Here is a 15,120-nt window from a genome sequence, read left to right on the forward strand (position 1 = left end):
CACCCCCACCTCTGGTCTCCCCTGGGCAAGGAGGAGGCGTCTGTGGCTTTCTGGGTGTCCAGGCGGCTGGGTCCTGCCCCCCCTCCCCGCCCCCGCCTCAGGGCTTTGCTTCCTCCCTGTGAGGCCGGAGCACCAGGGCCTTTGCTCACACACAGGCTGCCCTGCAGCCAAGCTGGGGGAGGGAGGGAATTTGAGGGAGCGTGAGAACTCAGTTGAGCGCAGCTTTATTAGCTCAGGGGTCAGGGGGTGGCCCCTCCCCGGCTCAGAGGAGGGAGGCGGGCTTTCACTGGCGACCTCCCTTCCTTCCAGGAAGCTGGGTGACTTCTAGAGGAAGAGAAACAGGCCAGGCGTGAGGGAGGCGGTCTTCGCAGGCTCCCAGCCTCCCGCAGCCCAGCTCCAGCGCCCTCTCAGTCCTCTCGTCCCCCTCCCTCCTGGCCGGCCGCCTACCCGCCAGGCCTTAGCTCAGGGGGACAAGGCTTTGATGAAGGCGAACTGTCCGGGAAGGTAGTAGCTGTGGGGGTCCTCGCCGAAGCGCTCCACCCTGCTGCACTGGGCATCCTGGGCGTTGTCCAGCTCCTGCCAGCACAGGGCCACTCGGGCCGCCCCGTTCCAGCCAGCGCCTATTGCCCCCCTCCCCCCTCCCAGGGAGTGTCTGGGCCGAGCCCAGAACCCCTCCTCGACACCCCCAAACCTCTTTATCCAGGCCACTCCCAAGGCCCAGTCTCTCCCCACCTTACCAGCCCCCTCCTCACCCGTTGAACCTGTGTCTGTATGGGACAGTGCACCATCCGACCTAGGACTTGATCCTTTGAGTCCAGCTTGATGCACGCCAGGCATTTCCGCTTTCTCTGGGGAGCGGGTGTGGAGGCCAGAGAGGAAAGGGGTGAAGGGAGGCGTGCAGCCCTGTGAGGGCGGAACCTAGGGCCAGCCTGCAGTGGGGCCTGTTCCTTTGGCAGGCCAGCTGGGTCCAGGCGCAGCCTAGCTCTGGCCTGGGAATTTTCAAGTCGGAACTATCCTGCAGTTTTCAAACTGTGTGTGTGTGTGTCTGTGTGTGTCTGTGTGTATGTGTCTGTCTGTAGGTGGCACTTAGTTTTCAAACTGTGTGTATGTCTGTGTGTCTGGCTGTGTCTGACACAGGCAGGTTCTCCCCACCTGGCTTCCACTGCGCTGCCATCTGTTACATTTATTTGTATGTTCTGTTTTCTTGCAAGATTTGAATTGAACACAGGGATCCCGGTGTAAAAGTCCAGAAAAGCACTAGTCTAATCCAGCACTCCTCAGCAGAGGGAGGTGACTGAAGCCTTGACAAGCCAGTGCAGGAACAGGACTGGGGGTTGGCAGAAGTGGTTGTGTTCCGAGCCCAGGGATCACCCCCATGGCAGTGACTTGGCCCCGAAGGTGGCTGACAATAGTCAAGCCCTCTTAGGAGTCAGCCCAGGCCGAGCCATCATCCCCTTGAAAACTCATGAGAAATGGGAAGTTCACTAGGCCTAAGGTGGGGACCACGGCGTCCTTCCGCCAGTGACCTGCAGCCTGGGTGGACCAGCTCTGGAACCTGTGTGTCCATCTCCCTGCCTGTTGCGGCCCCCTCAGCCCAGCCACAGCCATCACCGCCACGGGTGCAGGCAGGCAGGCCGGTCAGAGCCAGGGAGGCTGCCCCACCCCAGGGTCTCCAACCTCAGGATTCTCCAACTGTGAAGTCCACTGCCCACTCCTGCGCCCACTCCTGCCCTGAGCACGCGCCCTGCCGTCAGCTCACCCCATTGGGCTTGACCTTGCAGTCTGCTTTCCTCCAGTCCTTCTTCCGACAGCTCGTCTGCTGGAGCTTGAACTCCAGCCTCACAAACTGCCCGGCCGGGAAGAGCTGCCAACAGACGAGAGAGGCCCGCGGCCCAGCTGAGCAGGTGCCGGTGTGACCTGTCCCTGCTTCCCAGCAGTACACCCTGGGGCAGGGGCAGGCGGCTGGGCCAGCGGAGAGCTGGGCGGCTTGCTGGGGCCCAAGCATCGGGGCACCTGCTCTCGGTGGGGGGCACATTCTGGTCTCCTGATCCCCATCCCGCCCTCCCCTTGCTGGGCTGGCGCTTACCGTGTCCGAGGCATTGTCTACGCTGGTCACCTGGAAGGCCCACTGCACGGGCGGATGCTTGTGGAACTCCTCCAGGGCCACCTGCAGGCCCCGGTGCTGGGCTGCCGTGAGCTCTGCCCTGCCCAAGCCCATGGAGCCCAGCCCCAGGGCCAGTGGGAGCAGCAGCTGCCACATGGCTTCACCTCTGTCTCCCGGACCCTGCAGAGGACTGTGCGTCGGTCTGGAGGAGGAGCCACCGGCTCCTGGGCCCCGTGTTTCGGGGCCGCGTCTGGTGGGCTCTGGGCAGAGGTGGGGGGACGCGGATTGGCCCTGCAGACCCCGTCCCCACCCCACTGTGTTCCCCTGACCCATCCCTCTCCTCCCATCCGGCCCCACTGTTCCCAAGGCCGGCCCAGGTTGGCCCTATCCGAGGTAGGTGCTGGGTCCGCTCCAGTCCTTGGGCCAGCAGCTGGGGAGCAGGGCCTGCTCCAGCTCTCTCTACGGGCCTCCCCCATCTTCACCATCCGGGGCCCAAAACGGGGTTGTGGGGGAGGAATGGAGGCTGAATATTTTGGGGAGGACATAAACATGTGGGAGGGGCCCAGGGCGGGTGGGCTTTAGGAGCCCACTTAACCCTCGCTGTGCTGAAAGAGCCCGTTGCCATGGCCCCACCACCTCCGCACTTGCCCCAGAAAATGGGGGTCCCTCCTCCACCCCGCCTCCTCTGTCTTCTTAGGCAGTCTCCCTCCCTTGCCTTGTTCTTTTCTGGAGCCTTCCTCTCCCAGCCCGCCAACCCCGCACCTCAATCCGCGTGACTGGGATGGGGGGCGCCTGAGGGCCGGACCCTCCCCGAGAACTCTGCCCGAGAGCAGCCTCCCGAGGACCAGAAAGCCCCAGGTGCGGAGACCCAGGCCCCGCCGGGCAAAGGTGCCAAGCCGTCGCCTCGAAGACAGGACAGGGCTCGCGGAGCAGCCGACAAACGCCGGCCTCCGGAGCTGCGCCCTTTACCCGCCCCGCGCTCCCTCCCTACTCCTCTCCCGCGCCTCGGGGTCTCCCCCCTCCCCTCCTCTCCCTCGGGGTCTCCCCCCTCCCCTACTCTCCCTCGGGGTCTCCCCCCTCCCCTACTCTCCCTCGGGGTCTCCCCCCTCCCCTACTCTCCCTCGGGGTCTCCCCCCTCCCCTACTCTCCCTCGGGGTCTCCCCCCCTCCCCTACTCTCCCTCGGGGTCTCCCCCCTCCCCTACTCTCCCTCGGGGTCTCCCCCCCTCCCCTACTCTCCCTCGGGGTCTCCCCCCTCCCCTACTCTCCCTCGGGGTCTCCCCCCTCCCCTACTCTCCCTCGGGGTCTCCCCCCCTCCCCTACTCTCCCTCGGGGTCTCCCCCCCTCCCCTACTCTCCCTCGGGGTCTCCCCCCTCCCCTACTCTCCCTCGGGGTCTCCCCCCTCCCCTACTCTCCCTCGGGGTCTCCCCCCCTCCCCTACTCTCCCTCGGGGTCTCCCCCCTCCCCTCCTCTCCCTCGGGGTCTCCCCCCTCCCCTCCTCTCCCTCGGGGTCTCCCCCCTCCCCTACTGTCCCTCGGGGTCTCCCCCCTCCCCTCCTCCCCTGCACCTTGGGGTCTCCCCCCTCCCCTACTCTCCCTCGGGGTCTCCCCCCTCCCCTACTCTCCCTCGGGGTCTCCCCCCCTCCCCTACTCTCCCTCGGGGTCTCCCCCCTCCCCTACTCTCCCTCGGGGTCTCCCCCCCTCCCCTCCTCCCCTGCACCTTGGGGTCTCCCCCCTCCCCTCCTCTCCCTCGGGGTCTCCCCCCTCCCCTCCTCTCCCTCGGGGTCTCCCCCCCTCCCCTACTCTCCCTCGGGGTCTCCCCCCTCCCCTACTCTCCCTCGGGGTCTCCCCCCTCCCCTACTCTCCCTCGGGGTCTCCCCCCCTCCCCTACTCTCCCTCGGGGTCTCCCCCCCTCCCCTACTCTCCCTCGGGGTCTCCCCCCTCCCCTACTCTCCCTCGGGGTCTCCCCCCCTCCCCTACTCTCCCTCGGGGTCTCCCCCCTCCCCTACTCTCCCTCGGGGTCTCCCCCCTCCCCTACTCTCCCTCGGGGTCTCCCCCCTCCCCTACTGTCCCTCGGGGTCTCCCCCCTCCCCTCCTCCCCTGCACCTTGGGGTCTCCCCCCTCCCCTACTCTCCCTCGGGGTCTCCCCCCTCCCCTACTCTCCCTCGGGGTCTCCCCCCCTCCCCTACTCTCCCTCGGGGTCTCCCCCCCTCCCCTCCTCCCCTGCACCTTGGGGTCTCCCCCCTCCCCTCCTCTCCCTCTGGGTCTCCCCCGCTCCCCTCCTCTCCCGCGCCTCGGGGTCTCCCCGCCTCGGGGTCTCCCCGCCTCCCCTCCTCTCCCGCGCCTCGGGGTCTCCCCTCCTCACCTCCTCTCCCGAGCCTCGGGGTCTCCCCTGCGGTCCCGGCCTCTTCCCGGCACCCGTCAGGCTGCCCCCGCGGCGCGCCCGTCTCCTCCCACCTCCTCCTGGGCCCCCTCCAGCGCCCCGCGGCTCCTCCCCGCCCGCCCGCCCGCCGGGACCGGCCTTGGCCGACGGCCCTCCCGGGATTCCCCTCCTCATCCCCGCCCTGCGCTGTCCGGCCCTGCCCTCGCGTCCCCTCCCGCTGGCCCAGCGGGCCGCCCCAGCCCGGGCGCTGCCCTGCCCCCAGGAACAGGGCGACCCCTTCCCCTCAGGCCCCTCCAGGCAGTCCCCAAGACACTCACTCCAGAAAATTCTTCCCAGAAATCCAGACTTCCTCAAACCCCAGGAGACCTCGACGAGTCATTTGAACCGTCCCCCTGCACCTTGGAAACACACTGAAAAGGAGGGTGTCTCCAACACCAGCAAACACATCAGGCGTGAAGGATCACATCCTGTCTGTGGTGGCAATGGGCTCCCAGGGTCTCCCGTGTGGGTGAAGGGCGGCATGGTGGGGTTCCGAAGGCTGCTGGGGGGTCAGGGGAAAACAAGGGCTCAGCTCCTGCTGCTGCTGAGCAAATAAGAACAAGCCCTGGGACTTGGTGTGTCAGCCACCAGACCCGCTGCTACCTAAGTCCCAGGCCCTCTGCCCCTTGCCTGTTGCCCACGGAGAGAGAGTGACAGCCGCTCAGTCGTGAGCAACTCTTTGCGACCCCATGGACTACACAGTTCATGGAATTCTCCAGGCCTAATACTGTAGCCGTTTCCTTCTCCAGGGGATCTTCCCAACCCAGGGATCGAACCAGGGTCTCCTGCATTGCAGGCGGATTCTTTACCAGCTGAGCCACCAGGGAAGCCCTCAGGAAGATGACCTGGTTTAACCACCAGGACCCCTGAACCTTCTGCTCCCTTCTCTGTGGTGTGGGGGCCAGAGGCCCTCCCGCTAGGGGGTTGTTTGGAGGATTAAACAGGGAGATGTATGGAGAGGGATGGATGACCCCGTGTTTGGTCCCCTTCCCAGGCACCCCTGGCAGGATTCTCCACGTGGAGCCCAGAGCTTCCTTTGCAATGTGCCCTGGGGGTGCCAGAAAGATCCTCGCCTTCAATTAGCCAGTTCTGGGGGCTGAAATCCCACCTTGGACATTTCAGTCCCATCTGCGAGTTGTCAACAATCACTAAGCAGAGATGAGAGCTGGGGTCTTTGTTCTCCAGGAACTTCCTCTGGGGCTAGAGAAACAGCAGGGCCACGTGCTGGGGGAGGCCCAGGAAGTGGGTGACCAGGGAAAACTTCAAGACAAGGTGGGCTTGTGCTGAGGAAGGCAGGAAAGTGACCCCGCCTTCAGCGGGGGCTGCCTCAGGCCTGGGGCGGGCAAGGCAGGAGAGTGGGGGCCAGGTGCAGACGCAGGCAGGTCACTCAGCCGACAGAATGGCCTGTGGGGGCAAGGATCGTGAGTGGCGGGCAGCACAGGGCTGATGAGGGTGGGGCTGCCATGCCCTCCTCCAGAGGATCTTCCCGACACAGGGACTGACCCCACACCCTTGTCTCCTGCGAAGGCAGGCAGGTTCTTTACCACTAGTGCGCCCAGGAAGCCCCGTTACTGTTCAGTTCAGTTCAGGGGTTACTCAGGGTACATTCATGAGCTCAGAGTCAGATGACCCAGGCGAGCAGCGACAGTGCTTAGCTGTTTACTGGTGGTTAATGATCTTCCCGGAGATCACAGTTGAAAGCAGAAATTCACATATCCGGGTCCTTCTGACAAAGATTTCAAAATGTGCCCAGTTGCTCAGTTTTGTCCGATTCTTGGCGGCTGCGTAGCCCACCAGCCTCCTTTGCCCATGGAATTTTCTAGGCAAGAATACTGGAGTGGGCTGCCATTTCCTCCTCCAGGGGATCTTCCCTACTAAGGGACTGAGGCCACGTCTCTTACGTCCCCTGGCAGGTGGATTCTTTACCACTATTGCCACCTAGGGAGAAGGCAATGGCAACCCACTCCAGTACTCTTGCCTGGCAAATCCCATGGACGGAGGAGCCTGGTGGGCTGCAGTCCATGGGGTTGCTAGGAGTTGGACACGACTGAGAGAATTCACTTTCATGCATTGGAGAAGGAAATGGCAACCCACTCCAGTGTTCTTGCCTGGAGGATCCCAGGGACGGGGGAGCCTGGTGGGCTGCTGTCTATGGGGTCGCACAGAGTCGGACACGACTGAAGCGACTTAGCAGCAGCAGCAGCAGCAGCAGTGCCACCTAGAAAGTCCTTGGTTATAGGAGTGTTATATTGGTGAGAAAACTTATACTAATTTAAAATTTTTGATGTTGAATATCTGGTTAACATTATTTTTGAGGTTTTTTTTTTTTTTTTTGCATTGCCACATGGCATGTGGGATCCTAGCTCTCTGACCAGGATTGAACCCATGACCCCTGCTCTGGAAGTGCAGAGTCTTAATCCCTGGAACCCCGGGGAAGTCTCAATGTTCTTTTAGTTTCAGGAAAATATTGGTACATGTTTGCTCATGCTAAGTCACTTTAGTCGTGTTTGTGATCCTATGGACTGTAGCCCGCCAGGCTCCTCCGTCCATGGGGATTCTCCCAGCAAGAATACGGGAATGGGTTGCCATGCCCTCCTCCAGAGGATCTTCCCGACCCAGGGATTGAACCCGCATCTCTTGTCTCCTGCATTGGCTGGCAAGTTCTTTACCACTACTGCCACCTGGGGATGCCCCATTACTGAAAACCTTAGTAAAACCCTTCCATGACTCAAGCAATGAGTGTTGGCAAAACAAACAAACAAACAAACAAACTTATCCATTGTCTTTTACTTCTTTCAACAGTCTCATAAACCAGTGATGTTTCATGGCATTTGCCCTTAAATACTAACTGACTTTAACTGTAACCATGATGCTTGCATAGAGCCTGCTCAGAAAAGTGAACACAAATATTTTCAATATTCAGTGGAATGAAGCAACACGGGAAACATTGGTCTCTTGTTTGAAAACTCCAAGACCTCAGCCACACTGGCCACATCTCAAGTGCTCATCACGAATGACGTGTGTCTACCTGTGCTCATGCATGTGTAGAATGTTTCTAGAAGGAGAAACAAAAAGCTTGTGGCAGTGGTTGCCTCTGAGGAGAGAAACTGCCTGGCTCCGAGAGGGGAAAGGGGAAGCGGAGAGGAAAACAGCATGCCCTTTGTATCTGTACAGGCTCATACCATCTGGGTAATTTGTTGATTGCAGTGTAAAAGTAATTTTTTTAAAGTTTAAAAATCACAAAGTAAATAGAGTTGTTGAAAACTCACTCTGGCCAGCGAATGGAGGGGAGACAAGTTCAGGTGCAGGACGCCCTCAGGAGGAGAGAGACAATGGAAGTAGGTAATGAACGTGGCAGAAACCAGGGTGGTGAAGATGGAGACAAGCAGAGGAGGTTAAATCCTTCACCTTTATTTACCGTGTGCCCTGATTTCTGATCCAGTTATGTGTAATCCACTTTTCAGCAGGCTATTACATCTTAAGTTCCATTAAAATTTTTCTGGATGTTCTATTTGCTTCTTTTTCAAATCTTCCTATTCCTTTCAGCTGCTCTTTGGGGCTTATTGGCCATTCGTATACCTTCTTTGGAGAAATGACTGCGCAGTCTCTTGGACCATATTTTAACTTGTCTGTTTGTTGTTGAGTTGTTGGAGTTCTTCATATGTCCTGCACATTAATCCCTCGTCAGATATATGATTTGCAAATACTTTCTCCCATTCTATTGGCTGCTTTTCTACTCTGTTCATAGTGTCCATAAGCTTTTAATTTTCCTGAAGTTCAGCTTATCTACTTATTGCTTCTTTGCTTAGTTGCTCTGTCTAGAACTTCCAGTATTTTGTTCACTAGAAGAGGTAAAAGCAGACATGCTTTCCCTTGTTCCTGATCTTAAAGGAGAAGATTTCAGCTATTTTTGTCATTTGAGTATGATGTTCACTATGTGTTTCTTAGGTATGGTTTTTCCTAAGGAGATAATTTCCTTCTATTACTGGTTTGTTGAGTGGTTTTTATCATGAAAGGGTATTGATTTTTGTCACATGCTTTTCCTGTTTCAGTTAAAAAAACTTTTTCCCCTGCACTGTGAGGCTTGTGGGATGTCAGTTCCTTGAGCAGGGACTGAAACTGTGCCCTCCGCAGTGAAAGCACAGAGTCCTCCCCACTGGACCTCCAGGGAATTCCCTATGTGGTTTTGTTCCTTCATTTGGTTAATATGGTTTTTACATTGATGAATTTTCATATGTTGAAATATTGGGTGGGTCAAGAAATTGTTCATCCCCCCCACCACCCCTGTAAGCTAGTTCTAAGAACACTGAATTGTTTTTAACTTCGTTTGAAACAATTTTGTTAGGTTGTATTGTGATAGCTGTCTTATCAGCATGCATTTAAAAAAGAAACTTACCAAAACTGGTGAATTTTTGTGTAGCCATCTTAATATGGAAGATGGAAGAAAAAAAGCAATATTTTTGGTGTATTATGCTTTATTATTATTCCAAGAAAGGTAAAAATGCAAAAATAAAAGATTTGTGCAGTGTATGGAGAAGGTGCTGTGACTGATTTAAAGTGTCAAAAGTGGTTTGCAAAGTTTTATACAGGATGATGCTCCCTGGTCAGGTAGGTCAGTTGATGTTGATACTGATCAAATCAAGACACTGATTGAAAGCAATCAACATTATACAACTTGGGAGATAGCCGACATACTTGAAATATGCAAACCAAGCGCTGAAAATCATTTGCACCAGCTTGATGATGTTCATTCACTGCTTTGATACTTGGCTTCCATGTTAAGCAGAAAAAAACCTTCTTGACTGTATTTCCACATGCGATTCTCTACTTAAATGTAAACGTTCCACTTTTAAAACAAATTTTGACGGGCAATGAAAAGTGGATACTGTACAATAATGTGCAACAGAAGAGATCGTGGGGCAAGTGAGATAAACTACCACCAACCACACCAAAGGCCAGTCTTCATCCAGAGAAGGTGTGTTGTGTGTATGTATGGTGGGATTGCAAGGGAATCTTCTATTGTGAGCTCATTCCAGAAAACTGATTAATTCCAGTAAGTACTATTCCCAGTTAGACCAGCTGAAAGAAAAGCGTCTGGAATTAGTCAGCACAAAATGCTGACTTCCATCAGGGGAACTCAAGACTGCACTTCTTTGATGACCAGGCAAACACTGTTACAGTTTGGCTGGGAAGTTCTGATTCCTCCACCGTATTCACCGGACATTTCACCTTCAGATTTCCATTTATTTCAGTCTTTACAAAATTCTGTTAATGGAAAAAACTTCAATTCCCTGGAAGACTGTAAAAAACCACCTGGAATAGTTCTTTGCTCAAAAAGATAAAAAGTTTTGGGAAGATGGAATAATGAAGTTGCCTGAAAAATGGCAGAAGGTAGTTGGAAGAAATGATTCCACCACCATTTTGGTGACTATGTTGTTCAATAAAGCGCTTGGTAAAAATGAAAAACGTGTCTTTTATTTTTACTTAAAAACTGAAGAAACTTTTTGGCCAACCCAATATTTTTGCATTCCAAGAATAAATCTCACTTGGTCGTGATGTATAATCCTTTTAATAGGTGCTGAATTTTGTTTGCTAATATTTTGTTGAGGTTTTTCTTTTGCATCAGTGTTCATGAGGGATATTGGTCTATAGGTTTCTTATAGTTTTTTTTTTTTTTTCCTCCTGGCTTTGGTATCAAGGCAATGCTGCCTTCATAGAATTATTTAGGAAGTGTTCCCTCTTCAATATTTTGCAAAAGTATGAGTAATAACTCATATTATTTCTTTAAATGTTTGATAAAATTCACCAATGAAGCCATCTCATCCTGAACTCTTTGTTGGGATAATTTTGATTACTGACTTAATCTTCTTGCTAGTTATAGGTTTAATCAGATTTTTTATTGCTTTGTGATTTACTTTTGGTTAGTTTTGTGTTTCTAGAAATTTGTCCATTTCATCTAAGTTATCCAATTTGTTGGCATACAATTCTTCATAGTAATCTCATAATACTTTCTATTTCTGTACAATCAATAGTAATGCCTCCACTTTCATTTCTGATTTTAGTAATGTGAGAGATATTCTTGACTTTATCTTTTAAACCTTTCATTGCACTTTTAAGTTAAAATTTCATTTGTGTTTTTTAACATCCAAAACTCTTTCCTATTTAAAAACACCATCCTGTAATGATAAGATTTCTTTATAAAAGTTCCATCTGTTCATTATTTCAGTTCATAGTTTTGGTTTTCCATGTTGAAAGCATTCCTCGAATGAAAGTTTTATGGGAAATTTGAGGCCTTGTCGACTGGTGCGCTGCCCTATAGGGTAATCAGGTGGTAAGCCTGAATTTTTATTATTGTTTGAACGATTCCCAGTATTGGAATTACTCACAGGTCTTTTCTTTGTAGCCATCCAATTTTTCCAAAGAGTCTTTTGAGTTCTTGCGTGTGGCGGGGGTCGCTGGCTGGCTGTGTTCTGGGTGCCCGGTGGGGCCAGGGGCTGAGTGCCGTCACTGGCACAGGGGCTCTGACTTGCCCCTTCCACTCTCACGTGGGCCACTCGCCTGATTCTGAGCACCCTGTGGTCCTTGTCGCTCCGTGTTCTCTGCCTGCCTTTTGTCTGTGGAAAACTTTGTCAAAGAATAAGTTTAATCAGAGAAGACAGACATGTGGAAACAAAGGCAGACCGTCCGAGGAGACTAAATAATAATAATGTAGTCGTTAAGCACAGTCAAGGACCTTGAGTTCTCAAGGGCTATAGATAATATTGTGAGTCATATCCTGTGAACTGTCTGATGGATACCAAAACCCCAGGTGGAGAAGTTAACTACACAAAGACCAGACTGTACCCACAACATAAGCTGCCACAATTCTGAGAACTGGCCTCAAAGAAATGAGAACCAGTGGACCCTGGAACTGAAGATTAACTGGATCTAAAGAGGACACTGATCAGACCACCGAGGTCAATTTGAAGATGACTGCCAGAGGTGATGGTGCTGTTTCTGCTTGTAGTTCCTTCCCCCCCACCCCACCCCAACCCGCCTCCGCCTCACCGCCTCTGCTGTCTATAAAAGCTTTTGCCCCACTGACTGCCAGTGGGGGGATGTCAGCCTTTGGACAGACGTCTGCCACTCTCTCCCCTCAGTTGCCAGCATCTGAAATAAAGCAAATTTTCCTTTCCCCCAACCTGGTCTGTTTATTGGCTTTTGTGCAGCAAGCAGCCAGACCTCACACACTCCTCTAGGTACCAGTTCTATTTTTACAGAGCAAAGCCTCCAGTCTGCAGCAGAGTCCAGGTCCTAAAACTTGCTGCTATGCACTCAACCCGATAGTTTGCAAAGCCAAGTTTTTGTCTGTGATTCTATAATCAGGTATCTTTGTGATAGAAAGAACAAGGCTAGGATGGATAAAATGAAAAAATAAAAATTTCCTGCTTTAGAATAAACGTATGAAAGGATAAGAAATCAGGGTGCCATTTTTAATGTTTTCACGTGGCTGGAAATGAAACATGGATTTTAATCAGTGGATGCACCTTACCATTAATGTAACCTACCATTATGATGACTCTTTCAAGGAAATTCAGCAAACTGATTGCACCTTTATCAAGTGCATTTAAAAAGTCAGCTTGATGAGTGCGAAATATTTTCCTAAATCAAAATGGTCAGGAGGTGGTTTGTCCAAAAGTTCCGAATGAGCCCATTAAACGCACCCCAGGATCTACCACTAGAGGGCGATGGTGAGCACAAGCTGGGTCTGCACTTTTTGAGTTCCCTATTTTTTTCAAATAACAAGGCTGTGGAATTATTTTTCCTACATCCTTGGGGTAACCTATCATTGCGTTTTGATGCCGGTTTTGCTGGGAAAGATTGAAGGCAGGAGAAGAAGGGGACGACAGAGGATGAGAGGGCTGGATAGCATCACCAACTCGATGGACCTGAGTTTGAGTAAACTCCGGGAGCTGGTGATGGACAGGGAAGACTGGTGTGCTGCAGTCCATGGGGTCGCAAAGAGCCAGACACGAGTGAGCGACTGAACTGAACGGAACTGAACTTAACCCTAAGGACTTCTCATAACTCCATCTGACTCATAAACCATGCCAATTTGTTGCAATGATTTTGTATATGACTTTCTGTTATGTATATAGATATAACATGTCTTTTATGATTGTAAAAGGGCACACAGCAAGGATAATATTGTAAGGATAATATCTTGGTGAGTGAAAAGCACTTAGGGTACTTGAGATGCTATGAAATGCAATACTTTTCAAGTGTTCTTTTTTTTAATGGAGTGAAAGCTTGCTTTATTAATTTAATTTTAAATTTATTTTTTAATTGAAGGATAATTGCTTTACTGAATTGTGTTGGTTTCTACCAAACATCAACGCGAATCAGCCAAGTGTTCTTTTTGAAATGTATTTTACTTGGTATATTATTTATTGAATGTAGTAATTTAATGCTGATAGAATGTTACCATGTAGTAATGCAACATGTTACAGTGTTTTAATGTCTAATAACATCTCCAAAATAAGCCTTACTAAATCCTGCTAAGGGGAAACTTCCTTCTCATGTTTTGAGACAGAGAAGGCAAACAAGTTCTGAGACTATCAGAGACTTCTCTGGCCAGCTCTGGAGGCACCAAATTTATCTGTGACCCAGATTTGATCTGGAGCTGAGAGGAAGGATGCCAAGTTGAAGCCAAGTTTACAGTCTGATTCCTCTGACTCAAGTGGCTTTATTCAAAAGGAGCTGAGTAGGAATGAGCCGAGGTTAGAGGCAACATTTTTGTTATTTGGTCTGAAGCTCCAATACTTTGGCCACCTCATGCGAAGAGCTGACTCATTGGAAAAGACTCTGATGCTGGGAGGGATTGGGGGCGGGAGGAGAAGGGGACGACAGAGGATGAGATGGCTGGATGGCATCACTGACTCGATGCACATGAGTTTGGGTGCACTGCGGGAGTTAGTGATGGACAGGGAGGCCTGACATGCTGCGATTCATGGGGTCGCAAAGAGTCGGACACGACTGAGGGACTGAACTGAATTGAACTGAAACAGGTACAGATGGCATTCATAAACAGCAGTACATGGCATTCACAGGAAACAAAACACTTGGAAATACATGTGCTTTTCTAAGTTGCAGGCTTCCCAGAGGGTTGTCTTGTGCTTCTGAAATGGAGCAGGACCCTGTAGTCCTTGCTCCTCCTCCTTGTCCTCTGCCTGCCTTTTGTCTTCAGAAAACTTTAGTCAAAGAATAAGTTGAACCAGAGAAATGAGAACATACATAAACAAAGGAAAACAGTCAAAGGAGACCAAATAATAATAATAATAATAATGTAGTCATTAAGCATAGTTGAGGAACTTTAGCTCTTTCTCAAGGACTTTCTGAGCATATCCTGTGAGCTGTCTTATAGATACCAAAACAACAGGTGGAGAAGTTAACTACATGATGTCCAGACTGTACAGAAGCTGCCACAATTCTGAGAACTGGCCGCAAAGAAATGGGAACAAATGGGCCCTGGACCTAAAGATTAACTGGAAGGCAGCTATGCTCACCACTATACCACCAACGCTAAAGATTAACTGTACCTAAAACAACCAAGATGATGCAGGTCAGACCACCAGTGACCAATTTGAAGATGACTGTCACAGCTGACTGTTCTGTTTCTGCATGTAGCCCCCTCCTTCTGTCTATAAAACCTCTTGCCCAACTGGTTACCGGAGGGAGCTGGGAGTCGGCCTTTGGACAGACGTCCGCCCTCCCCTTCCCCCAGTTGCCGGCATCTGAAATAAAGCAAACTTTCCTCTCCATAAGCCTGGGCTGCTTATTGGCTTTTGAGCAGCGAGCAGCCAGATGATCACACACACTCTTTCGGTAACTCTTCCAAATCAAGCTTGGCTTTAAGCTACCCACTCCACTATTCTGGCCTGGAGAATCGTATGGGCTATATAGCCCATGAGGTCACAAAGAGCCGGACACGACTGAGCGACTTTCACGTTCACGTTCAAGCCAAGAATGGATACACCCCGGTCTCTGAATCCATCTTTTGAATTTAGTTGAAGAAGGCAGAGCCTGATGCCAGTCTGCAATAGAAAAAGACATAAATAAGGGACTTCCCTGGTGGTCCAGTGGTTAGGACTCTGCGCTCCCAATGCAGAGGGCACAGGTTTGATGCCTGGTTGGGGAACTAAGATCCCCCAGCCTACTTGGTGCTGCTGAAAAAAAAAAAACAAAACAGATATAGATGAGATTTGACAGTCAAAACGCAAAAATGTCAATTTCTAGAGGAAATCAAGTACTTTCTCTCTTGGCTGAGACACCAGGGTGACTGATTCATGGCAGCTCCTCCTGGCAATGTGTGATGCCTGGACCAGACCCCTACCTGGGGGTAACAGTGGTCGCCAGGATGTGGAGCACCCTCCTCCCCGCTGAGTGGGTGACTCTGGCCACTTTCATCCCCCTTGGAGCCAGAGGTTCTTCAGCGATTCCCGCCCTCCAGTTACTCTGCAATAATGTTCCAGATAAAAGAATACGTTCACAGCACCGCTACCAACAGTCAGAGCCCTTCCAGTGGGAAAGCTACAAACTGAAGTTTTCTCCCAGGTTT

At 51.9% G+C, this 15,120-nt stretch overlaps 1 protein-coding gene across 7 annotated transcripts; it reads right to left on the bottom strand.

Annotated features, from left to right (window-relative positions):
- Positions 1-208: 208 nt before the first annotated feature.
- RARRES2 (retinoic acid receptor responder 2) lies at positions 209-4,676 on the bottom strand. Of its 7 annotated transcripts, none has more exons than XM_069587076.1 (6): positions 4,467-4,676; positions 2,087-2,284; positions 1,760-1,864; positions 762-848; positions 448-576; positions 209-324 (listed from the first exon to the last, which is right to left on the bottom strand). In XM_069587076.1, exons 1-5 carry the CDS (start codon positions 4,656-4,658, stop codon positions 463-465), a joined length of 696 nt encoding a protein of 231 aa, XP_069443177.1. In that variant the 5' UTR covers positions 4,659-4,676; the 3' UTR covers positions 209-324; positions 448-462. The 7 variants fall into 7 exon arrangements, with proteins under 7 accessions (XP_069443177.1, XP_069443175.1, XP_069443174.1 ...); XM_069587074.1 differs by having other exon boundaries at positions 753-848; XM_069587073.1 differs by having other exon boundaries at positions 738-848; positions 4,467-4,671.
- Positions 4,677-15,120: the final 10,444 nt, after the last annotated feature.

Source organism: Ovis canadensis, chromosome 4 (genome assembly GCF_042477335.2).
Source record: "Ovis canadensis isolate MfBH-ARS-UI-01 breed Bighorn chromosome 4, ARS-UI_OviCan_v2, whole genome shotgun sequence".
In the NCBI taxonomy this organism is placed as follows: domain Eukaryota; kingdom Metazoa; phylum Chordata; class Mammalia; order Artiodactyla; family Bovidae; genus Ovis; species Ovis canadensis.

Bases quoted from the DNA above. Each gene is read 5' to 3' on its own strand.
- RARRES2 (XM_069587073.1), bottom strand. From the start codon at position 4,658: ATGAGGAGGGGAATCCCGGGAGGGCCGTCGGCCAAGGCCGGTCCCGGC. The intron at 1,865-2,086 runs GTAAGCGCCAGC...GTCTGTTGGCAG, and splicing joins TAGACAATGCCTCGGACACG to CTCTTCCCGGCCGGGCAGTT. The intron at 577-737 runs GTAAGGTGGGGA...CTGTGCTGGCAG, and splicing joins AACGGGTGAGGAGGGGGCTG to GAGCTGGACAACGCCCAGGA.